The sequence below is a fragment of the Paralichthys olivaceus genome, chromosome 12 (assembly GCF_024713975.1).
Source record: "Paralichthys olivaceus isolate ysfri-2021 chromosome 12, ASM2471397v2, whole genome shotgun sequence".
In the NCBI taxonomy this organism is placed as follows: Eukaryota; Metazoa; Chordata; class Actinopteri; order Pleuronectiformes; family Paralichthyidae; genus Paralichthys; species Paralichthys olivaceus.
This window is the reverse complement of record NC_091104.1, coordinates 23,260,865-23,286,101: the sequence shown is the minus strand read 5'-3', so window position 1 is coordinate 23,286,101 and position 25,237 is coordinate 23,260,865. Positions and strand designations below refer to the sequence as shown.

Below are 25,237 nucleotides of genomic sequence, written 5' to 3'. Positions count from 1 at the left end.
GTAAATGAAAGATTTCGGTAAAGACACAAACCTTTCTCCTTCTCCTTCAGGTAGGCTGACACCAGGTCATGCAGGAACATGATGAGCTCGGCGTCCATGGTGACGCAGATGTGGTCTGTGAATTCTGTCACAACGCTGCACTCCACCTTGGGTTTGCTGTTGGAGTCTGGATAAAAAAACAAAACATCAGGAGCAGAAACTAGTCATCTCTTCTTTTAATGAGCAAATTTTGCTTTGAATGTCTTTCTTTTAAATCTGAACTGCAAAATGAGAGAAAAAAATTAGAAGAAAATAAAAATCGTAAATAAACTTTGTGTTTAAAGTTGCTTCCTTAATTTAAAGAGTTTCGATTTCAGAGTCAACAAGGAGCCTTCATTACCAACTGGCTGAACATGCCCCAGGCTGTCTATCGGACATGATTTGAATATAAGCTTTGAAATGACAATTTACACAATAAGTATTCAAGACCCTGTTTCTGAAGTATGTGGTTTAAAAACACTTGATGTTTAACTACAGACCATGTTTTAAGAAAACTTTCTTTCTTTAAATAAATACAACAACATTTTGCGATTTTAATGTGATCCTGACAAATTCTGCTTATATCTCTGGTAGCTATATATGTTCTGTGTGTGTGCTGGTTTAAATACACATCTCTGGTTCTGTATTTGGGAAACAAAGAAAGCTGGAAAACCTGAACACCAGAACACTGTTCTAACCAAACAGCAACAAGGTTATGTGTTGCTGATTGGCTCATGCTCAGGGGCAGAAGGGGACGGCAGCTATCTCCATGGCCATGAATAGTTTACGCTGACAGTAAGCAAATCCTATTTCTTAAAACAATTTCGATCAAAACATACTGCGTGAACATCGGTGAGGCATATCATTGGTGGAGAGACCACTGGGAGCTGCTGCCACACAGCGCTGGAGGCCACAGAGACCACACACACACACCAGTACACAAGTTCCTTCGAGGGGGCAGTCACTAATGCCAGCAATTGACTGCCTCTGACTGTGATTGACACCCACTCACCTTGCAGCTGATTCTGGTTGTTGAACGTGTAGTTTGAGTAAAAATCAGATTTTGACTACAGATAATGCTGATGTCAGTGGTGGTTAATTCCAATTAGTTGAGATCAGTGGTTGGTCTTAGCAATGCGGGTGCATGAATGTGGGGGGCGGCGCTTCTGAAGGAGCAGCGAAGGGAGGGGTGTGTTTGTTTTCAAACATCAACGGTTATTCCCGAGAATCCGTAACTCCACGTTAGTTACAGACAGACATTTCCACTATGTTTGGTGACTAACACGATAAAGTGATTTAGTTGAAGACTCTTCAGCAGACTGGTTATTGCCTTGCTGTCCTGTTACAGTACCTGATAGAGAAGGCTCCTCTGGATCTTGTACGTGGATGGACTTGAAGTCCAGCTGCATTCTGGGCAGCGCAAATATCGTCTCTGTCTCGTGGTTGTAGCTGGAGGAGCTGCGGAAGCTGCTCAGCAGACTGGAGCTTTTGGCAGCCACTCCGCTCTCTTGGTTGTTGGCTTCCGCGTTCCTGAGCAAGTTCAGCTCTGAAGCGAGAGATAAGACACGTGAAACGTCTTTAGAGTTTAAGGTCATGTTCGCACTCCTCCGCTTCGTTAAATACTATCTGCACCTATTTTACATTTGAGATAACAGGCGGCTGCGAGGAAGAAAGAGAGACGCTCTTAGGAAAAAACTAAAAAAAGCTTTTTGTCAGAGCTGTCTGAAGAGGAGAAAATTCTGAGATACTGAATCCAACCTTTTACACCAAGCTGTCAGTTTATTAACTACATCTAACAAACTAATGCAATCGAATACAACAGCCCTGCAGTAAATCTGCATCATTATATTAATCAGTTTTCATTGATCAGTTTTCATATAAAAATAGGCTATATGAAATGGTGTATATATAGAGAAACACATGCAAGTTCAATATTAACTCAGTCATTAGTGAACAAAGACAAGTATACTTCGGCAGGAGTATTGAACTAAATATTGTGTATCCCTGTGTGTGATGACATTAGGATGCAATGTGGTAACACTGATTTAAAGGTAAATTGAAATAATAATTGTTACCTTCGCTCCTCATGGCAGTAACGTAGTTGAACCATTCTTTGACAGTAGCGACACCATGTGGAGGGTTTTCATGCCGCCGTCGGGTAATTTTGGTTATGGTGGCCATCGGGCTCTCGAGTGCACCACATGGTTTTGTGACCATAGTGTTGTGACCAAGATGGAAATCCAGTGTTTGAACGATGTAAGTCGAAACATCTTTGGAGCCTGGACAAGTGGAAAACAAATGTTAGACATTAAAAACAGATTAAAAAATAAATCTACTCTTCCAATTACAACAGAAACTAATGATGATTTTCTCTATCTTGTTTATTCAGTGGCTATTTCTTCAACGGATTATCAAGTCTGATTAGTACCGCTCAGAAGATGTTAAGTCCCTGGAATAAACAATTCATCCTCACCGTCCTCCCAGATCTTCTGAGCCTCAGTCCAGAAGGCGATGTTGGGCTCTTCCAGGTGGAACAGAGCCCAAGACTTGGAGCGGAAGTTGGGCCCGTGGAAGCAGGCCAGGGTCATGTGATTGCCGTGGAGGCTCATTGAACCGCCCAGCTGCACTGCGTCCTCGGGCAGAGGCATCTGGAAGAGGGAGATGTGGCAGCCCGCGATTACCTTCAGCACCCCGGGCCAGTGGCGGTGATGGGCCGCGTCCATGTCTGTGTAACAAAGACAATGAGAAGAGGCAAAATGAGAAGACAAAGGGCCTCTGACTGGAATAATAAGGCATCTTGCTGGAACTAACAAGATCAGATTTTATGTATTATAGAGTTTTTATCCTCATATAACCTCCTATCTTTTTTTAATCTGTGCTGCTTTGCGTTTAATTATCTCAGGAGCATGTTTGATTACTTTTAGTTGTTGTACAATCTTGTCAACTGTTTGGAAAAGTGGTATACAGATGAAGCTTATTAGAATTTCAAATCATTTTGCTTCCTACAAGCAGCAGGACTGCCTCAGACACTTGCTGCGCATATCTTATTATGCCAGAGTCTGCATTAAATATTTCACACAGCAGTATAGAAGAAGAAGGCAGGCTTACAGAGCTCAGCAGCTCCTTTCTCTATGTTGATGACGGGGGTTTTGGGGGGCAGGTAGGGCCCAGGGCCCCAGGTGGAGAGGGCTCGCTTGCTGGTGTCGAACTGCTGAGTGAAAAACTCCTGCAGCTTCATGCCGATCTTGATGAGGTCCGGTGTCGTGGAGCGTGAAATGATCACCTGGAAAATGTCCCACTGCAAGTCTCCATGGACAAAGATCTCACTGGAAGGAGCAGAGAGAGAAGATGGGGAGGGAAACAGATGAATGAGTGCACGATTAAAACTGCAGGAAACAGAGGGAGGCAAATTAAGCAGCTAGAAATATTATGTGGATTAAACAAAACTGCAGCATGAATGACCGTAAATAATTTGGTCCAAATATAATGTGTGAAACATTCCGAATTGTATGATTGCAGATGTCCACATCAAATCTGTCCATTCTCTGATGTTATGGGTTTTTTTTTTTTACTCCTTAGTTATGTAATTCTGACCATATGCCGACATCAGCAGATATTGTATCTTCTTTCCGATGGTAAAACTTTAACTTCTACTTCACGTGAAAACATTTATTTATTTATTTACAGTACAACAGGTTTGTGTTTGGCATCTAGGCTCCAACTTAATCACTCCAAATACTTAACCGTTGGAGCCTACAGGTGGATGCTGGGTGGTGGAGGGGCTGAAGCAACTGTCAGCAATACTGACGAAGGAGCGGGGCAAGCAAAGAGAGTGATGGGAAATTTTCTTTGCTTAAATAGACCACCTAGGTGGGTGTATTATAGATGATTGTAGAGAGTGCGGTATGTCACATGATTGGAGCAGCGCAGTTAGAGTTGACTGCCTGAACAAGTTTCGCAGGCATCGCTCCATCGCTCATACCTTTTCTCTGATAGGCTGGTGTCAACAGAGCACAGGTTGACCTTCCACTCGTCCTGCAGCTGCAGATCAGCATTACTGAACACTCCCATCAGAATGCTGGAGCCCATATAGTCCACCCGGGCCTCCGTCGAGCCCATGGTGATCTGGATCTTATGGCTGGGCTGTTGGTTTGGGTGTTCAGAAATGTGGGCTAGAAAACAGAAGGTCACTATTTAGCACTGTAGCACTGAGTTGCTGCTTGTACATTAAAATGAAAATCAAACTCGATGAGGAAAATACTGAGACAAAAGTTAATAGGGTTTTATTCCAAATCTATTTTTAGGACCAGAGCATGGTCTTGTTTGTTGTAGCCAATTTATTTAGTCCTAATCTTAATCCTTCGGAGGCTGCATTTCAGACCGATTGCCTTACAGCTGTGTACCATTTTTCAAAGTGGTAATGGCGCTGGCAAGCAATCACAAGATGTCCAGTGCTTGAGGATCATGCTTCAAATCAACTAAACAGTTACATGTTAAAAAGGGACATTAAAACGTTCTTTTGCTACCACTATACAGATTTCTTTTAAAGACATAATTAATGTCACATTGAAATGACACTAAATGTCTGCAAACTGTTGTTATGGTACTAAATTGAAATGAAATTGAAAAACATTAAAAAAAGAAAACACTTTTTTCTGTTTTATAAACTGGAGGTTGCATCATAAAATCAGTAAGAATTTTTTTCCCCGTCTCTCTTATAAAAAAAGGCCAATTTTAAATATGTTAATTGTTGTTTAATTGAGTCGTTTTGCTTCATTTATCTTAATTTTATAAACCTAACTGTGCAGTTATGGCTCACTTGTCTTACTCATGGGCAAAAATTGAAATATTTCATATTCATTAAGTTTTTGCTTCACAAAGCAGTGACAGTCCACAGAGTGCTGTCTGCTACATAAAACACATTTGAATGAATGAGCAGTATCTGATGCAAAGCTGCAGAAAGAGAAATCTGGTCAAATAAATGCTCATATGCATATGTCAGAAGAAACCACTTGAAATATATTCAAATTTACAAATGTGTGCAACATATAAATATGCCTTATATTAGCTTATTTTAGAACTGCATGCAATATGTTAGCGTAGAAAGTGAGAGTAAAGTGTGGAAGTGTTTACATCTATATTTTATTACTATTCTGCTCCAAGTGCTATGTAAGAGCTCAGCACTAAACTCTGGTTCGACCCCATCCTACAGTTTATGCTCTCTGGAGATCAAGAGTCACTAATGAGTTGCAGAAAAACAGCAGATGTCTGAAAAGTTGATGCTTTGTTTACTCACAGACCATCTCCAGGGTGTTCACGTCTATGTTGCCACCCACCACCCCGCCCTTGGAGTCGAGCTTGGAGCGGCCAAGGCCGACAGACATGCTGATCTCTCGGTCCCTGTTACTGCCGACAGACAGTCGGCCCTGACTCTTCAGCCCACTGGTGGTCCAGCTGCGGGAGCAAACACAGCAGTGAGCACATCCTGAAACGCTGCTGAATAATGCAGAGGGGCTCTCTATGAAACATGAATGACTTGCCCGGGAATAAACACATAACTGAAAAGGAAAAGAGAAGTCGACCTCAGGAGCTGGCTCTTACTGACAAATCATTAAGTCATTATATGAATGTCTGTATGACTGCACGCCATTTTCTCATTATCTTACTGTGTCAAATTCAATATATCATGATTAGACTATACTTAATGGTAAAACTTGGTTTGGTTCACCTCTTCTGAATCATAAAGGTTTTCATGTCAGAGGGACACATGATGCAATTAGAGCTGGACAGGCAGGAGGTTTGTGTGTGTGGTCCAGTTATTAATGATGTTGTGGGGACAAAAATCTTCATGGTGACTCGTCTTCCTTATTGTTATGGAAGTTTTGTGGAAGTTGGTGAAAGGAGAACTCATGCTGCAGCTGATGTCTTATGCAGAAGAGATGTCTCCCACAGCATCCCCATAAATCTCCCTCTACTTGTGTCACTTTTTCCTAACAGCACAGAATTGCTGTCACTCTCTTTATTACATGTAAGTGTTTGCATCCTATTGGATAGTTAAGTCTAAATATGCATTCCTAAATCACATTGTGTCCTTAGGTCTTGCCACTGGTGAAATACGCAAAAGAGTTCAAGATGGTGAGAGTTGAAGTTGGTGTCTCTCTGTCTGGGGCATCTGAGTTAGATATGAATGTCTCTAAGCGTAGACACTACAATGCTCTGGGTAATGCTTAGATAGAGAAGAGAGTATTTGTGGAATTAGACAGGCACTCTTCTCTTAATGGTGTACAGATATAATGTAATATAAAGGTCAATGTTAGCTTTAGGGTAAGGTTATCTTAGTTTACGTTAAAGTTAGATTTAGGTGAGTGTTAGGTTTAGGGCCCGGCAAGTAGTGACGTTGGTTGAGGTTAGAGTTAGGGTTAATCAATAATCAATGGATGTCCTCTGCATGGAGACACGGCTGTGTTATGGTCAGTAAAAGTAAAAAAGGCAGCAAAAAGTGATTCCAGGTTATTTTTCAGAGCTTTCCTGAGTGACATGAATTCCTCCTCCACTAATTTGCCACAGTTTTCACTTCCACATTGTAGTTTGAGGCCAATTTGAAGCCACACCCAGAGGATTTAGCTTGACACGACCTGACGGTGGAAATTATACCGATGCCTGTTTTTGTTTAAATATTTATTAACTGTTGCATCATTTGTTTGCAGAGAAAGTCCTGAATGTTTGTTTTCATTCAGGGTAAACTGAGGGGAAAAAAATCTCAATATAGGGTTATATCATATTTGGACTCAAACAGTTCCACGAAAATATAAAATTATATAAATGTCAAAACTTTTTAAAATAAAATAAAATATTTGGCCAACTGGACAACAAAGCATTAATTCAGAGGGACTTTTCCATCAGCCACCATTTAAAAAAACTTGTAGCTGTGTATACAGCTTTTTATTCTATTGTACTTCAATGCTTCGATATAATGGAGCCGCAGAAAAAAACCTACTACAGGTGGGCTGACATCAGAGTTCTCAGCATAATTTGATTCTCCTTCATGTTTACATAGCCTCGTCACTGTTGTATAATCTATTGCATTACCGCCACCTGGTGGACTGCGTGTTGTAGCCGTCGGCAGGATAATCTGCCCCAATCTCGCCTGGTGGAAACGCAGGCAAACAATGGTCTGCAGGAACCTTTTAGTTCCTGGGACTCAAAGCTCCAGGCACATTCGGTTGAAAAGCAGCTGAGATGAAAAGACTGATGCTACTCATGTCTCAATATATCTACAGCTTTTTTGAGTCTCTTTGCTAATCTAAGCTAACCATCTCCTCAACTAACAGGGGGAAAATGATCCACATGAAATAGTTCTGAAAACGTTACTCACGTGTTGTTTCCCATTACATTGCTCATATTCATTTGGACAATGAGCTGCTTCAAGTTAATGGCGAACACCACCAATGTCTCCCACGGCGCCCCCTGCTGACCCGCTGCTTTACCATTTTTACTGAAGGAGGGAGTGGAGGTTTTTGTGACTGAATCTGTAGGAAAATTAATAAAGAGAAAAGGCAATCGAGAGCAGCCCATGACTTCCAGCAGTCCAATTGGTTTTGGACTTTGCTCTTAAACATCTGAGATGTGCTTCTGCATTAAGATTCACACAATTTAATGTACAATCCATTTCTACATCTCATTCTGTATGCAGGAAACACTGAAGAGTGTCGGTAATCACCTCTCCGAGGAGCAGAGGAATCAGACACACTCCTGGTGCGACCGGGTGCGGGGGACTTGAGGTGGCCCAGGCCGCCTGGGGACATGTTGCTTCCGGTGGAGTGCTCTGAAAAGACATTGGGAGACTGGGGAATGTGTGTCCCGGTGCTGCCGTCCCATGTCCTCCAGTAAGCTTTCCGGCTGGACTCTGGGGACAGATGTTGCGTGACGTTTTCAGCCGAGTCTGGAGTGGCGGGGCCAGAGGCTGAAGCAAAGTAAAGGTTGAGGGATGTAAGTAAAGGACAGTCTTGAAAATGTCAACGGGAAACAGAACGAGGAAATGTTGGCTGAGGGAAGGTCAGCGTGATGAGATATTAAAAATTAAAACTAGCTAAACCTGCAGTGGAATGGAGACAATCGAAAGCTAAGGTGTGAAAAATCATGAATTTATACTTGCACAGTTCTGCATTCAACAATGAATGAATAAATGAATATTTAATGCAGGTTTTTTTTTTACAAAGTTGTATCAAGACTCAGAAACAAAAGTCAACAATGAACAGACCGAAAGATTGTGTTGTCAGAAGCATAGAAAAGCTCTTTGTTCATAGAGATGCCAGATGCAACATAAAAGCCTAAATTTAGCCACATAAGTTCTGTTAGTTTTTTGGGACGATGTCGGATAAAGTTCACAAAATGTTCCTCAAAACAGAGACGAGTATAAACATACAATTAACCCACCAACCAACACAGAACAAACCCACTGAGTGGTCAAAAGGTCACCTGGCAGGTTGATTGTCTGGTCTCCGAGGAAGAGGCGCCTGGCGATGCTTCGGCGGTACCAGGCTCTGGGGAAGGCCAGGATCTCACTCAGTCGCCTCATGTCGTACTTAAAGGATGCCGAGCCGATGTCACACACAGCTAAGAGGAGAATATTATATTTGTTCACATACAAGACATTCTTGTAAAAGGTGCAAACAAATGTTTCTTATCACGAATCTATAGGGGGGAAATAATCACTTGCACCTTGAAATTCAAAGATGAGCTTTTTATCAACAGTCTTTTCTGCAATCAAAAAAATATCCCATTTATCTGCTCGAGCATTTACTGCAGGATAAATCTTTCATGTTGTGTTGGATTATTATGATCCTTAAAAGATTCTACACTAAAAGTATTTGGTTCTGTTTTATTTCACTCAAATGTCCTTGTCTCTAATAATGCACTGAATAACACTATGTGAGTTCCAGATTGGAGCAACTTAAAAATAAAAAATTTGTTGGAATGAACATTTCATACTTGTCATCAGCAGATATAAGCTTCGCTTAAACAGTTGTTGACAAATTTCTAAAAAACCAAAATTCCTTCAAAGATCCTGGGAGCAGTGTTAAACCTGTGGCATCATCAACCTTATCGATGCAGCTGAGAAGTAGCTGAGGATGAGAACACGTCAACCAGCTCCTGAATTAAAGTGAATGTTTGAAAAAAAAAGCTAAAATGCCTCCATCCTTAAATTTTTTTTATCAAAGAAACCCTACTCAACAAACCTCTAAAAAATGTGTCATGATAAACATTCTACTATACTAATGAGTGAAATTGTATAATGCTCTGTTCAGGCCTGTCATTAACATCCATCCTCAGAAATCCGTTTGCAAAAGTACCTGAGATGTTGATGAGGGTGGTGTCCATTTTGCCGCCTTTGGCAGGAATGAAGCTTTCGATGAATGTGGGGCATCCTGTTCTCCTCATCCTGGATAAACTAACCTTCACAAACTCCAGGTTGATACTCAAAGAGTCTTTCCTTCCTGTTACAGAGGACGGCTCCTCGTCTACTGTACCTTGAGGAAAAGAGGAGATAATTATGATGCTCTTTAAACTTGAATCTGTTTTTAATCTAAATGTCCTTTCACACATTAATAAGAGTTGAAATTGGAGTGTGATAATGCTTCGCACTAAATATATATATAAGTCAGCTGTCATAGTTATTCTAATTCATACTAGACTCATATATTAATATTTGCAGGTTTATTAAACATGCTTTTTTACACAACTCCTTTCCCACTGAAGATGTAAGTGGGTTTTTCGACCAGTGGAATAGGGGCTTAAGTCTTTATCAGCCATAATATTAGTCACAGACTTTTGTAAGAACCTGTATCCCTGTTTCACAAGCACACAACAACATTACAGCAGGTTTTCCCTCTCCTTGTACCTAATGGCCCCGGGCCTGGAGGCAACCCAGTGACAGCAGATTTCTGCTTTCCGGCACCGTAGGGGTGGAAGACGAACAGGGAGAAGTCAGACATGCAGGCGGTGAAGCTGAGGCCTGAGGAGTTACTTGGGGGGCCGGTGAGGTCCGACTGACTGCTGCTGTGGCGGCTCCTGCCCAGAGGGCTCCCCAATAAAGGAGACGCTGGAGGGAGGTGGAGGAGAGAGAATGCATGACTGAGCAGGAATAAATTAAGTAAAATATGACAATCAGCAGTGGGAGCAGGTCCAACACCACATTAGATAAAAATAAAAATCACATTTTCAGAAAAGTGGAAGCTAATCAGATCACAGGTTGAAATGAACTGCCTGTTGCACACTGCTTCATATTTATGGTATTCTGTAATATTAATTCCCAACCAGTTCCTTCTGGGCTTCAGAGCAAACTGTATATTTACTGTACATGTGACTGGACTAAATCAAAAAATAAGACCCAAGATGCAGCAAAGTAATGAATGCATGAGAACAAGCTGCGAACAACATTAAATCACACAGGGCCCAGACATGGCATGGAGTGACTGCTAATAGATCCGCTCACAGTGTGTGATAGACTGTGTGATAGACTGAGTGAAAGAACAGTAAAGAGGACAAAAAAAAAAAAAAAAAAAAGTATGAAAGAGTTTGTTCTTCACACACCTTTGCTAACATCAGAGCACCATTATTCTATTGAAACTAAATGCCAAGTCATAGTCAGACCTTTGCTTGGAGGTGGTTTAGGGATATGCTGCCCCGGTGGGGTGGAGGATGGGGGTGGGTGTGATCCGTCAGTGGGGTGGCCCCCTGTTGTGGTCTCCAGTTCCCCACGGTTGGAGGAGAAGACCAGGTCTAAAGACGGCAGTTTGAGCATACACTCCACCCTGGACATGGGCAGGCAGCTGAAGCGGATCTGAGAGGGCTGGACGCACAAATGAAAACCAAAGATATGGATTAAGATTACAGTAAAATGGTAAGTAGGTATTTTGCAGTATCCCTGTATTGAAGACAATCATAATATTTATAAAATGAATTATTGATACTGTGTTAATAATAAGAAAACAATAATATTATGACACAATTTCTTTCCGTAATGCTGCTGAAACTATCTGGTTCAACCTACAAAATGCTAGTATTAGTTCTAATAAGTATTTTTACACTGTGTGCTGAGCGTGATGCATCTCTTTGTCACTTCGCCTGGAAAATCAAACAGACTAATAAAACTGATCTTTTTTGTCTCTGATCTCCCTCGCTCTGTTTCTGTATCAGTGGGGCACACAAGCGGCACTTTCAAAGTTGTATGTGCGTGTATATGTGCATGTGATTATCTTGACTAGGAAATGTTTTATGCAGGGAATGTAGACATGAAACAAAGCAAAATTTGACTTCTGATTCTGTAATTCAATGTTACTGCTATGAGTAATAACAATAATTGAATACATGTATGAAAAAATTGGTTAATGCGTGATCGTTCTGACCACCGACAATCAACAAGATCATCATCTATCAGCACAACCATGGTAGGTATTAGAATTTAGTCACATATTGAACATAGATGAAATAAATAAAAAAAACAAATGTTAAAGATGAAATTGACTGATTATTTTGATTATTATTATTCAAACTTTTCTTTAGATACTGCGAAATTAATACAATAGTGAAAATCTAATGCTTAAATGGGAATAAACTCTAACATTAAAATATACACAAAATAAAGTAATAGGTATAGTATATATACAATATAAATGGGATCAGATGAATGATGGAAATGTGTGAACAAGTTACCCAAACTTTTTTGTTGAGGTTATTATCTAGTGCCCCAAATGTTTGTGAAAAACGATACTGTGGAGAAAGCGAACTGTAAGAAATGCAGTCAGGTTGTTCGTACCTGTACTCTAACATAGACGACCACGTCCACAGGGAAAGAGGAGTAGGCTGAAGTGGAGGAGGAAACCAGGGAGGTGGTGGATTCCTCCATCTGTTCCACCGTTTCAAACTGACCAATGTCCTCCTCCTGGGAAGCTACAGCTGAGAGAAGAACACAAACACTAGTAAAGACGTCTTTCAGACACATGTACAATAAGTATCCTTGAAGATCAATTGGTGCAACAAAACAACCTGCATAGCTCCTCTCCACTGGAGTGATAGGAATGGTCTCCAGTGCTTTTTCCAGGAAGTCCAGCAGACAGGGGCTGATGACCATTTCCTCTGGCAGAGTCTGGAGGGCCACCCAGGCATACAGCTTGGCTGTCTTAACCCCTCCACTGCCTTTACCTTTGGCTGCAGAGACACATAAGAGTCACGGCTGAGGTCTAGACCAAACATCTGCAACACTTTCCGAAGTTCATTTCGTAAACTTTAAATTATGTGGAATCACATTAACAGTAGTTTCTGTCTTTCTCTCTGTCTTTGGTGCATTTCCCTCTGTGGTGCACATCAATATGCATGAGCCACTTTGATCAAAGGTGCCCTCTGGATTCATGCCTTAAAAATAAAGGATGTAATCACATGCATTTGATTCGGTGGGTCTATGTGTGGATGTAAATCATCACATCGGAGAGACGTGAGACTCTTAAGTTCGCTGATTACGGATGGTGCTAGGGCATGCAATTAAAAACGAGGGAATGCTCAGTACCTGATGGAATAGGTGGGGGCGGGGGAGGTAGGAGCGAGTTAGTCTTGCTTTGGACAGCATTGGGAGGGTTGGGAGGGCCGATATCTTTCATACCATACAGCTTTGACTCTTTGGAGAGCGTGCGGGGGAGGGACGATCCACGTGAGGCATTGGGCGACTCCGTCTTCAGGGTCTTGGAGTTGTAGTGCAACTGGGGGGGGGGAACACCATCATTTTAAGCACAAAAAATAAATAAACAGAGTGCAGTAGAAACTTGTGGATAACTTGGATACTGAAGGAGAAGCTGACCTTAACGTCTACTCCTGGAATGTAGAAGACAGTGGTCTCCATGTCATTAGATTTGGTCTGCAGAGAGGAGGGACATTTCTTTCCAGCTAGGAGATGGGTGGTGGAGGTGTGGGTGGGCTGCAGCTTCTTCTTTTTGGGGGGAGATTCTTGGTCCAGACTCCTGAGGCTGCGCTCGCAGCTCCTATAAACCCCGCAGGGATAGAGGCTTGTCATATGTAGAAGGAAGGACTTATGCCTTATTCTGTTTGGTTAGCTGAATATAGAAAGTTGTACTTCTTGTTTTACAGGTTGACACCTCTATCTCAGGTACAGCATTAAAACTTTATCTAGCAAACCATTCCAGTGGATTTTATAACGTAGAGTTTGATTTAACTTTTTAAGCAACGTTATTTAAAAAAATGACTCTGTACAGATTTTCAAGAATGAATAACATGAATTTCATTGTACCTCCTTAAGGAAATGTCCTCATGCTCAGGTTGCTGTGTAGTGGGGTGAAGCACACACTTCCCGCTGTCAATCTCCACACGGACATCCAGCTCAAAGTCAATGTTTCTCTCAGTTGCTGGGCCACCGAAGCTGCGGTTGGCAGGGGTGCTCGGCCAGCGCTCGCTGAACAGCTGACTCACAGCAGAAAAGCCAGAGGGCTTCCTGTGAGATGCTTGGCTGTGAACAAACAGTTAAGACAATTGTTAATTGGTTTCTGAAAACCGTGAAGCTGTATTTACGGTTGAAAACATGAATAATAAAAGCGAATCTTTCATGCAATTAGAACATGAGATTAATGGTGCTTTCTTTCAAACCTTATCTTAGTTATCCTTGAGTGGACAAAAACAAGACAACTCACAAAGGCCTTCGGTAGCTCTGTGGTCTCTCACGCTCAAAGTCGTCCTCCTTCTCAGAGTCTTCGGAAGAGGAAGAGGACAGGTCGTCGCGCCGCATGTCGTCATGCTGGAAGGGAAGTGTGGGTGAGAAGACAGCAGGGGTGCCAGGGGCACTGAAAACTGAGTGCTGGCCCTCGCCAGTGTATGGAGAATGAAGATGAGGGTGATGATGAGGATGAGATGGCTCATCAATGGAGACTGACAACAGGTCCACCTCTGTCTCCTCAGGAAACTTCAAAGAAGGGCAGAAAGTCAAACTCACACAAGGGGACAGTTTATACATCTGTATAAAGCTCTTCCTATTTAAAGGCATCAATTAAGAATTTTGCTGATGTAGTTGATGACTTAAGTAGGAAGGTAGTAAAGAGATCATAACTTTGAAGGAGATAGTGTTTTGTAAACTAGACCATGAGGATCACAAGGCTTTTGTTTTCTTCATTTACAGCTATTTAGTGTTTGTTTCAGTTTTATGACTGCATGTTACAAAACACTACCAGCCTGCAACTGTTCAGAGGAGATGAGAGGTTGGATACTTTCAGTGGAAAGAATTGAAACAGAGAGTGTGACAAACAGGAAGATGACGAAAGACATGACACCCCCACAGGAGAAACTGGATATCACACTTTCAAGAGGATGACCATGGAAAAAACACGGGTAGTCCACTGTCCTTAATAGCAGCAGGAGAAAAAGCCCAGCTGTCAGCAGCAGCAACAACAGATGCCCGAGAAAGGTTTTGACAGAGGATGACGGATGCTGGACACTGATAAATGTGTAAAGGGTCAAAATGTTTGACAGAGCAAACAACATCTGAGACCTGAACAGACTCATGACCAGTCTGAGGATCAGCATTGTTTGTCCTGATTTGTTCAGTTATTTCTGTGATTTTTTTAATCCAGGAAACTCTGAGCATATTATTAAAAATGAAAGTTTGTTACTAAATCAGTGACCAAAGGAAGTAGGTGGTTAAGATGACAGAAGAAAGGACAGAACTGAAGCAAACTTGGTCATGCAGCCTTTACCAGAGTCGGTCTAGGTCTGTCTTGATTAAAGAATGATTGGAAGAAGCCGGAGAGATTTGATTATTTCAACTAAACTTAGAAATACCAATGCAGCTAGATTCACTATTCAGTCTGGTTTCATGGGAAATAAAACCTTTTTTTTTTTATTCGCATTTTCACCTTCATGATGGTTTCTGTCTAGTAAAATGTTGGAGTGTAGAACATATTTCTCAAAGTCTTGGATTAAAAGATGCTGCAACTATTGTTTTTAACAGACTCAGACACAAAATATCAATGTGGTCAGTCCCATGAAGAATATCTGTATATCATGTGTAATTTGGAATAATAATTTTCATGCCATGATGGACTTCCCCTTTTTTGTAAAATGACTAATGTCATAAAAATGAATTAAAGGTGATCCGATGTTGCACAGCGTGTGGGCTATATGGGTCCCTCTGGACACTGTCCTGTATGTCAGAGTTTTTACAACATGGTACACACTTCTACACTTCTGTCTCCTATCTGGCAGTAGAACACACACAAGACATTGTGTTTCCTTCAGAAAGACCCAGGCCAGCCGTTTCCCCCTGACTGCAGGGTTTATGCTAAGCTTAACTAAATTAAGCTGAGTAAACTGACTGCTAGCTTTAAATCTAAATTTAACACCAGAATGGCATTTACTCTTTCATAAAGCAGAAAAGGCTAAATTCTCATATTGCTCATACTGTAATCTGCTACACTGTTCAAATCTGCTAAACTGCCACAAAATGCATCTCGGTGGGAACTTCTCTAAGTGTTATAATGTACTTTACAGTACAAAAACAGGAAGGTAACACTGTTTCAGTCTGACGAGTGAATCAGATGTGTACTGGGGGATAAAGGAATTACTAACAATGTATTTTTTCCCATTCTGCTTATGTTAATTATATAAACCATTCATAATTTGTGATGTTAGGCAATTACTGTTATTAGACAACATAATTATACGGCTACATCAGTGGATTTATAAAACCAACATCGACAGCTGACAGACTATGGTTCGGAGGCCACCAATGCATCGCTGTTAGAAATCAGTCCATGTGTTAAGGTTAATAATCAGTTGAATAGGATTTTTTTATGCAGTTTCAAGACAGGATGAGAATATTACCCCTCCATAATTCATTGAGCAGCATGCCAACCATAACCTTGCATCTATAGGGGGGAGCCTTTTATTTTATGGGCAAACTAATATCTGAAAGCACACTTGAGTTTCAGTTATCCAAATAAAGTCAGGGAGGAGCTGCTATGTCATATCTCTGAGGCAGATGAAGCATCATCATCATTTTTTTTTTTTTTTTTTATCAACAGAGGCATAATAAAGAGTGCGGAACTTTAATATTAATTTAATACCACATTTAAATATAAATCAGGGTGATCTCTGTGCACCGAGAAAGAATCATAATGTAACTAGGGACACAAAGTGCAGGGTAACAGTGTGTTATTATGCAAATTAGCACACTGTTGTATATCTATACACCAGAAGATAGTATCTCATCATCCTGTTTTGATTTTGCATATTATAATCCTGTCAGTACCATAACGGTAATCACAGTAGAGAGGAGGAAACAGAAGTAGTATTTGTTGGTTAGGATTTTTAATTAGTTAAATTGAAATGTTTGAACCATATATACCTTGAATATCTCATCTGGACTGACTGGTGAATTTGCAGAGTCGTAGGCCAAGGCCTGATTATTAATCTTCAATTAAACAGAAGAGTTATTAAAAAAGAGCTCATCCAAAAAGGAAAACAAATCCTGGGAGCACAACAGTCTCTCCCTTTAAACCACCTCAAAAATAAACTGTAAAACTGATGATGGTATGACACCATATGAGTCACAGCATCATATAAATATCATGGAGCATGGTGATCGACTACAGCGAGAAACAAACACAAATGAAGGGTGAGATGATAACATTCAAACTGGCACAAAACTGTCACTCATCTTAAAGGAGACATATTATGCTCATATCGTTTGGCTCATATGTTCATCACTTTCCTCATACTGTCCATTGCTGCAGCTCTTCTTTTCAGCCTCTGTCTGGAACACTTGGCTTTAGCTCCTGTCTCTTCAAGACCCCCTTCTGGTAAAGCCCAGTCTGATGTGATTGGCCAACTAGCTTACTCTGGTTTTATTGGTCAACTGCTTCCAGTGCATTTTGGAAATATTGGCCTCTGCTCTCACTTTACTTGGCTTCATTAGGGGTGTACCAGACTAACCGCTAGATACGTACTATGCTAATTTGGGGCATCATGATGCCACATAATGGATTAACAAATGAACAAATGGCTGAGTAGTGTTTTCTGTGGAGCTCCCTTACAGACAGAACCTTTGCATATACAAAAAAATATATACACGCTACAGGAAAAAAAAACATCACAACATGTCTCCTTTTTATATTGTTTCAGTTATAATGATCATAAATCAGTAAAACAATCAGTATAAATGATGCGAAAAAATTAAGCTTTACCGTGTCCTGGATGTTGAAGGTGACCCGGGGTCCAGGAGATGAAGCATCCATTCTGATATCTGGCAAATCATCCACATCACCTATTCTGGAACTACAGACACATGGAAACGCCAAGTGGCATGAGATACAAATAGATAAAAATGTCAAGTTTTAAGTGATATTAGGTTGCTCTTAGTAAGTTTGAGTCCAGACTTTTCTCCTTGTTGTTCGTCATGTTAGGTTCCAGTTGTTTTGATTTATTAATTTTTCTCTAAAGTTAATTAGATAATTAATACAGGTTCTGCGATGCTTGAACTGCTTTAAAGACATATATCTTTGTTATTCTATAACTAATGAAGCAACAACTTCTCTCTTCAACAGAATGTGCTGACTTGCGAGTCACCACAAGCTCTTTGCCAGGGGGTTAATGGTAATTGTGTTGCAGAGGTCACAAACAGCGGTTACGTGGTCTTGTTTGTTTACAGTAAATGCTAGTTGAAGCACCTTTAATGGTATCATTTCTCTGATTATACAGTGCCAAGGCTGCCATCGTTTGTTACCTTTGTCTGTCCATCCTTTTTAGAGGTGGCCTGCCTGCTGCTGCAGAGATGCTTTTGGAGCGGTTGTAGCTTGGTTTGTAGCCAAGACCCCACTTATCCTTTAGCGAGGCCGCCTACAGATCAACAAACACAAAAACAGGTCCGGTAAAAATATATGGCACCCACACTGTCGCTATTTTGTATAATTTCAAGTGGACAGAGGTCAAAGTGCTGAGGTAAATAAAACTCTGACTGGGGATGGAAGTGGAGTGTTTACCCTCATGCTGGAGCGACGCAGTTTCTTCCTGACATCTCTCCTGATGTCATTGACGGCCACAGACTCCAGCTGCTGATAGCGCTGAATCTCCTGGTTGATGGTGCCTTCACTGGCCCCCAGCTTCCTGCAATCATGACAAGAGGATCATAGTTTTAACAAGATAGCAGTGGAACACAAGACTTTTCTGCACCGGTGTAAGCTTTTACAATGATCAATATCAGATCAGAAAGAATTAAGTTGGTAAAACAAATCTTACTTGAGGTCGTCGATGACCTTGGCCTGTTCGTTCAGTTCTCTGATGTCCACCACCCTCTTGGTGAACTTCCTGCCTCTAGCGTCAATCACCTGGTTCCCCATAATCATTTGTCTTCTGGGGTCAATTGTCTCCTGTTGGGTCAGAGCAACGATACACACGAAAACACAATTATCTGATAAAAGTCATGGCACACCTTCTGATCAAACTCCCAAAACCATTTTGTCTCAACGATTTCTGCCAGGCAGCTGCTGTAAGTAAGGAAACATCATTCCCGAACCTGTGATTAAAGGTTATTTTGTTGTTATGATTCGGTTAAAAATGTTATGTGTAGTTTAATCAGACACCACAGTTGACAAAATAAAATATTACAAAACAGAAGACACCACCACCACCCTCACCATTCCATTCAAAGTGAAAGAAAAAAGAATACAGCTCTGATGCCACAGGAATTGTGTAACACCAATTTATTTATTTCCACCTGTCACTGAAGCTCAATGAGGAGGGCAGTGAAAGTAAATGCTAAGCGACACTAGTGTCCATTATCATGATATTTAGCTGAAGCATACCACAGCATTGCTTAGCATTATGGAATCCACAACCTTGATCTGTTAATGGCAGGTGACAGAGATTTGATGCCATCTTGCCAGTGATTTATTCAGCCCAGAGAGAACACTGTGTGATGCTACATACACAGGCCCAGGAGAGAGGTCTTTGGGCCCTGGCACAGCCCGCTTGCAGGCGAGGCGATGCACAATTTGAGTGGTCGGGTGACACAGACACACTCTGAGGCCTGGGGCTGAGGCCCAGGATGTGGTTTACCAGACGCTTCCTTAAGGTCAGCCGAGGGCTGAACTGGCACTCTGGACCCTGTAAACAACGGCAGGGACAGATGGATGGACAGCTGGAAGAGTGGACGACTTTACCCCCTGAAACTTTGAGGGAAGCCAGGTAGGATGTCTTCACATGTATTGATGAAATATTAAAAAGGTATCATTTGAAATTTCAGGAAACACAACTATTCGCTTTCTTACTTTGAATCAATAAAATTCTGATGTCTGTACATTAAATATTAAGTTTTTATTAGCAGCCTCTTAGCTTAGCTTAGCACAAAGACTGGAAACAGGTGGAAACGCCCCGCTCTGTTCTAATGTTACGAAATCTGATTACCAGAACCTCACTATTCAAGACAATGTATACCGTATGATTAATCAATACAAAAACTTAAGAGTAAAACTAACAAAGAGGGTCATGTGAGGGAGTATTTCTTGGTTGGGCACTGACTTCCTGATTATGTAATCAGGATGCTTTGCCAAGATTTTCCATTTCTGCTAAGCTAAGCTAATTGGTTTCTTGCTGTTATCTGATATTTAAAAGGTATTTGCAAGTGGAATTGATCACAAAATATCATCTAATCTAACTGCTGACAAACGAATATTACTTTTAACATCTTATGCACATTTTAATACCATCAGGATTGGTTAAACCTAGCTGTGGTCGAAACAGTGTTGCATGCAGCCTCTATTGACTGACCATGTGAATGGTGGGTGACATGGTGTCAGCCTCGTCCTCATCTGAAAGGTCCGCCATGTTGACAGAGTTTAAGTCGGCGATGTCGTCAGTGTCCTCCTCGCCTGTCAGTGATGTCAGTGTGTTGCCTAGAGCATTAAGGCGCTTGCCAATGTTGGGATCCATGTGCACGTCAATACCGCACATTTTCCAAAGCACGTTGAGAGTCCAGGTACCAGCGCTACTGCTCTCTGTTTTGAGGAGGCCGATACCAAGAGTGAGACAAGAGCACAGCAGAGGATGTGGATGATATTCATGCAAAAATAAAAATTTCAAACAGTTGTCTCATGCTTATTGTGCAGCTGGAGGGTGTGATCCATATTTCATGGACTATGGCTTAGTTAAAAGAACTTGCCTGCGGATGGTTGCCCTGTAGTCCTGGAACATACTTCATATGTACCATCAGGGACTACACCTGCACACGGATCACATACAGAAACAAGCCAGTCAATATTTCTGAGATGCTGCATGAATGGAACGAAACATTATAATTCTGTTCCTTGAAAATGAAGCCAGGTTAACAACCACATAACAGGAACATAGATTCACTACCTACTAATTCCAAAAACATCTGTAGAACGAATATATCTGGGATACGTTCATCTTGTTGGCTTCGCACTTGTATTTAACAAATGGTCTAATGAGGTGCAGTGTCAAATGAAGACTTCGTCAACACAGACGAATACGGGAGTTGCTCTCCATCATCACACATTATTCAAAGAATCACTTTCTCTTGCAATGTATCTATTAAGTAAAAGTGTAACATAGTAACATACTTTTTGTTGCTGTAAAACTTCATATTAAGGTTTACAAAGATTTCCTTTTGAAAAGTTGTGGACTTGAGTCTGAAGACGTGTGTCAAATGCTTAACAGACCTCTAAAATAGCCGACATGCAATGTATAGAAAAATAACAGCATTTCAGTAAAAGCAAATTTAGTTTCATTTAAAAAAAAATTATTGACTATAAAACCTTCATTACAGATAAACCAGGTAAGATGATGTACCCTGAAAAGACTCAATTAATCATTAATCATTTATGGGTGTTAAAAAAGGCTAATTGTAAAATGGAAACAAAATTCCCCATCTCAGTAACATATTTCAAACTTAAATATAATCTGTCACTCACAAGCATTCATGACCAGATCCCCACGGATTTCAGGCTTCCAATCATCCCAGGAGGTCTCAAAGCCCTCTGCGAAGCGGATGCAGAAATTCTTGAAATGGCCTTTGCTCACCAGGGACTCGGAGGAGCAGGCAGTGATTAGCGTGCTCTCGATGGTCAGAACCAGAGCTGAGCCGGCGTCAAAATCAATGCTGTGGTTGGCCTGGTGGAGGGGCAGGGAGAGGGAGATTACATAGGCCCAGGGAACATGGGAAAAGAATCCACTTCCATGTGTTGGGAAAAGGCACATTTACACTAGATGGTAACATTTCATTCTGCTGTTCTGTATAACCATTTCATTGATCAAATAAAGTTAGGATAAATGTAGTAATTTATTTCCATGTGCATTTTAATACTTTAATACAGGATTAAATCTAATCAAAACATGCTAGTTTTGCAAAAAAATTATGCTGTATGCAAAAACATGCACATGAATGACTATAAACAGGGATGGGCTCAGTAAATACAGCTACAGGTGAAATGTTACCAACCTTTGCAGTTTGTTAGATTATGTTTTTGTCCTTTGAAGTGATTTGTCCATATTACCTGAATTTCTGGATATACTCTGCATTGGTACAAAAACAGGAGTCTGATCATAACCTCAGTCATAACTGGAGGCAGAGGGAGGACAATCACCCAGTGAGGAGAGTGTTCGGTTTGGGAGCAGTTGTGGTGAAAAGGGGACTGGAGGGAACTCAAGGCAAAGCTTTTGATTCATCAGTCAATCTTTGGTCCGACCCTCACTCACAAGATCTGGGTAGAATGAGATCCTGAATACAAGAGTTTTCTCTGTTGGGTGTCTGAGCTCAGCTTTACAGATAAAGTGAGTAGTTCAGACATCCGGGGTGAGCTCGGAGTAGAACCACTGCTCCTTCAAGTTAAGAGGGGACTGTTGAGGTGGTTTGGGCCTCTTGTCAGGATATCTCCTGGACGCTTTGCTTTGTAGGTTTACCAGGACGCCAACTGCAAGCAGACCCACCCGGAACTCACTGGAGGGACTACAAATTCGGACCTGGGACCACCTCAGGTTCCCACAGGATGAGCTGGGAAGCATGGCAAGGGATGTATTGGATACCCTGCTTGGACAGCTACCTCAAGCCCGGATAAGCAGAAGACAATGGATGGATAACTGGAGATAAGTAAATGTGTGTCCACCTCCTGACCCTCCATAGAGAATTATTATTATGACTTTGATCAAGATCAGACCATAGTTCTGGGGCAGTTACCACAGGAATCCAGGTAAATCAATACCCACATGCCTTCCCTTACAAAGCCTGCCATGTGAAACACTGCACAGGTATAACATTTCAAACAACTGCATGGTTGTCCCTGCAAAATTATTTAAGCAATAGATAAGCAACAATCTGGACACCACCTGGCATCATCTCTTGTTTTGTAATTACACACCCCAAACACATCAGACACCAGCTCAAGCTTCATTAGTTGTGTTGCCATCTCTGAGGAAGAAATATGATTTTCACAGAGTGGTGTGACCTGATATTGTTAAACAGAGGAGTACTTGAATTGTGCTGTATTTATGAAAGAGAATTGATCACAGTAAGCCATTGTCCCACAACAAGCCATCACAAGAGATGTAAGAAACTGTCGGTTACTTTTCTTGCATTTTTATGGCGGCCTACAGATGTGCTGGCCCCAGCTTCAGAGATGATGCCCTCCGTAGCTGGTGCTTGTCCTCTCTATGGAAATAAGTGTGACATGACAGCTGGTATATTTCGTCACTATGGACTGAAGTATAACAAGACAACTGATATGAACCATTCATTAATATCCAGTGTTTCCCCTAAAAATGTTCTAGAAAGGCTAATGCAGCAGAAAGTGGAGGGATGAACTTATCAGAAATCAAAGATGTATTATGTTGCATCAATAGATTTAACTGTTAGAGAGACTGACGGCAACAATGAGTGGTGTAGCAGATTAGTGGGAAGGTTAAGTTACCAGCCTTTCTACCTACTTTACACCTACTGTAGGGGAAACACTGATATCACAGCTGATAAAAAGAGAACTGCTCTTTTCAGGAACAAAGAACATGGAAGCAATTGTGCTTGGCAAAATGGTCATCAAAGTACCAGAGAGGATAAAAAAAAAAAAAAAACATATTTAAGACTTTTAACTTTTTTGTTCTGAAGTGAGATTCTAAATAAAAGCAAGCAGCAGAAAAAAATTTACCTTAATAACAACCTGCTTTTAAAAGACGCAAACCATGATCTTTGCATGTATGTGGAATACTGAAAAAAACTGCCAAACACAAAGGAAGAAGACAAAACTTTGCTCAAGATTTTAGCCCTTTATATATAACATTAAAATGTATTTGTTACTACTATTGTTTACTACTGTTCATATATCATATTTAAATATAAAGGCGTATAAGTATTCTATATTAAGCTCAACATCTACAGCCACAAGTTTAAATGTAAAAAGATAAAAAAATATAAAAACAATCGTAGCTGGTGTACCTGTGAAGAGCTGGTGATCGGCAGGCAGATGCCCAGGTCGTTGACGGTCAGTTGCAGGAACAGCGTGCTGAAAGCCTGTGCTGAGGTCTGCTGGATGCCTGGCAGCTTGTCCACCACCTCTTTTGTGGCCATGTGGATGTCCTTGTTGAGGGCCAAGCGCTGCTCGTTCCAGTTGTCATAGGCGGCCTTGTAATTCAGCCAGAAGAGCACAGCTGCAGGAGGGAAGACGGGAAGGGTTGAACAGACATTAAATAGGAACATGACTGTCATATGGAGCCCGTTATTGTATTTTTTGTTGTACAATAAATGAATCAGATGCAGCCAGCATTGAAATGGTATATAGTTGAGAGCTATAGTTAGTCCCAAAATGAGGGGTGTGTTCTTGGTGAGTTTGCTGGATTTATAGTTTATTGTTTACATATTCACAACCTTTAGGGCAAAGTCAATGTTTTACAATGAAAGCTGCTTCAAAAGTTGAGAAAGTAAGTTCTTCAGAAAACCCTCAGGTTTTAGGTGGCTGTTAAAAAGCATTGCTTAGGTTTTAGAGTGTGCTTCAATATGGTGTGAGGTTCTGGTGCCTTATAGGTCTTAATGGGTACATAAGTCCAGTTTTAACATTTGACATTATGTTATGTAGACAAAATGTAAACCGAACCTCTGTCAAATGCCACAGGCTGAGCGAAAACAATTGGCCTGTTAAGTGTGATGAGGACGGCCTCCTTGTCTGAGGAGCCACTGATCTCCTCCTGCAGAGCATTCCGAAGACCGATCCGTGTTCTGAAGTACGCCACCTGGTGGAAGTCTGAGCCAGCTTCTTCATACACCTGTAAAGTGAAAGGAGAAATTGGGTCAGGGCGCAACTTAGGGTAAGTGCAAAAGGAACACAATTAGGTGAAAAGCGTCCGAATACGCCCAATAGATTTCGCCACATGTAAACCAGTGTGAGGCTGATTTGTACCTGGTGCTTGACTATCTGTCCCAGGGCCAAGTTGAGATCCACTTGACATTTGCCAAACAGCTTGAGGTAACTGCTGCTGCCGCCAGGCTGAGCTTTGCACTGGATCCTGTTGGACAGCTCCAACTCTATCAGGCCCGTCTCGAAGCGCACTGCTCGCATGGAGGGAGTAGTTGCTGTCATCTGGATTCCCTGTAAATAAGATAAGCGACATTCAGAAAATTCCTCCAAGATTAACTGACACTCAAAATAGAAGGCAAGGTAAATTTCCTATACAAGGCAAGTCCACATGTTTCTGAAGACTCAGAAACATTTAAAAGACTAAAAATAAAAAATAAAAAACAGATACTGATATGGTATTGAAAAGACTAAAAACTATAGCAATACATGAGTGTAAATTGTTAGTTTTACGGTTGAGAGTTAAACTTAGTAAATTGGTAAATAGAGAGGTTATGGTTAGTCTCAGGAAAGGTTAAGTGACAGCTATAATTATCAGCTTTGGAAAACCTCAGGTATGAATGCAATGAGGTTGGCTCAGATTCATAATAACCAATGCATTTAGTCGGAAAGTTACACCCATGTGTCAAGCATCTTTCAGTTACAACAATACAATGTAATGGAAAACTTGCATATGAACTTTGCTTGAACTCTTTCCCACGTCTGATCAATGCTCATGTGCTGTGTTCAACAATAACTTATATAAAACACAATTGTGCTCGCATAAGAGAAACTGTCTGGCATACATGCAGACAGACGATTCGAAACTAGAC

At 41.1% G+C, this 25,237-nt stretch overlaps 1 protein-coding gene across 3 annotated transcripts in view; it reads right to left on the bottom strand.

Moving 5' to 3' along the window:
* Positions 1–25,237, bottom strand: part of kiaa1109 (KIAA1109 ortholog) — an 81,856-nt gene that overhangs the window by 3,527 nt on the left and 53,092 nt on the right. Inside the window, exons 58-89 of one of the 3 annotated variants that reach the window (XM_069535136.1) lie at positions 24,471–24,659; positions 24,168–24,336; positions 23,513–23,724; positions 22,652–22,735; positions 21,003–21,201; positions 20,231–20,290; positions 19,840–20,066; positions 19,000–19,176; positions 18,310–18,440; positions 18,054–18,177; positions 17,798–17,910; positions 17,259–17,349; positions 16,421–16,486; positions 13,716–13,984; positions 13,319–13,534; positions 12,872–13,052; positions 12,584–12,773; positions 12,067–12,228; positions 11,837–11,976; positions 10,672–10,870; positions 9,920–10,120; positions 9,372–9,548; positions 8,497–8,634; positions 7,739–7,981; positions 7,394–7,547; positions 5,315–5,472; positions 4,001–4,190; positions 3,127–3,344; positions 2,492–2,743; positions 2,094–2,297; positions 1,370–1,564; positions 32–166 (exon numbers count right to left, since the gene is read on the bottom strand). In XM_069535136.1, coding sequence (XP_069391237.1) covers positions 32–166; positions 1,370–1,564; positions 2,094–2,297; positions 2,492–2,743; positions 3,127–3,344; positions 4,001–4,190; positions 5,315–5,472; positions 7,394–7,547; positions 7,739–7,981; positions 8,497–8,634; positions 9,372–9,548; positions 9,920–10,120; positions 10,672–10,870; positions 11,837–11,976; positions 12,067–12,228; positions 12,584–12,773; positions 12,872–13,052; positions 13,319–13,534; positions 13,716–13,984; positions 16,421–16,486; positions 17,259–17,349; positions 17,798–17,910; positions 18,054–18,177; positions 18,310–18,440; positions 19,000–19,176; positions 19,840–20,066; positions 20,231–20,290; positions 21,003–21,201; positions 22,652–22,735; positions 23,513–23,724; positions 24,168–24,336; positions 24,471–24,659 — 5,464 coding nt within the window. The remainder of the gene's footprint in view (positions 1–31; positions 167–1,369; positions 1,565–2,093; positions 2,298–2,491; positions 2,744–3,126; positions 3,345–4,000; positions 4,191–5,314; positions 5,473–7,393; positions 7,548–7,738; positions 7,982–8,496; positions 8,635–9,371; positions 9,549–9,919; positions 10,121–10,671; positions 10,871–11,836; positions 11,977–12,066; positions 12,229–12,583; positions 12,774–12,871; positions 13,053–13,318; positions 13,535–13,715; positions 13,985–16,420; positions 16,487–17,258; positions 17,350–17,797; positions 17,911–18,053; positions 18,178–18,309; positions 18,441–18,999; positions 19,177–19,839; positions 20,067–20,230; positions 20,291–21,002; positions 21,202–22,651; positions 22,736–23,512; positions 23,725–24,167; positions 24,337–24,470; positions 24,660–25,237) is intronic. The other 2 variants (XM_069535137.1, XM_069535138.1) reach the window with 2 other exon arrangements.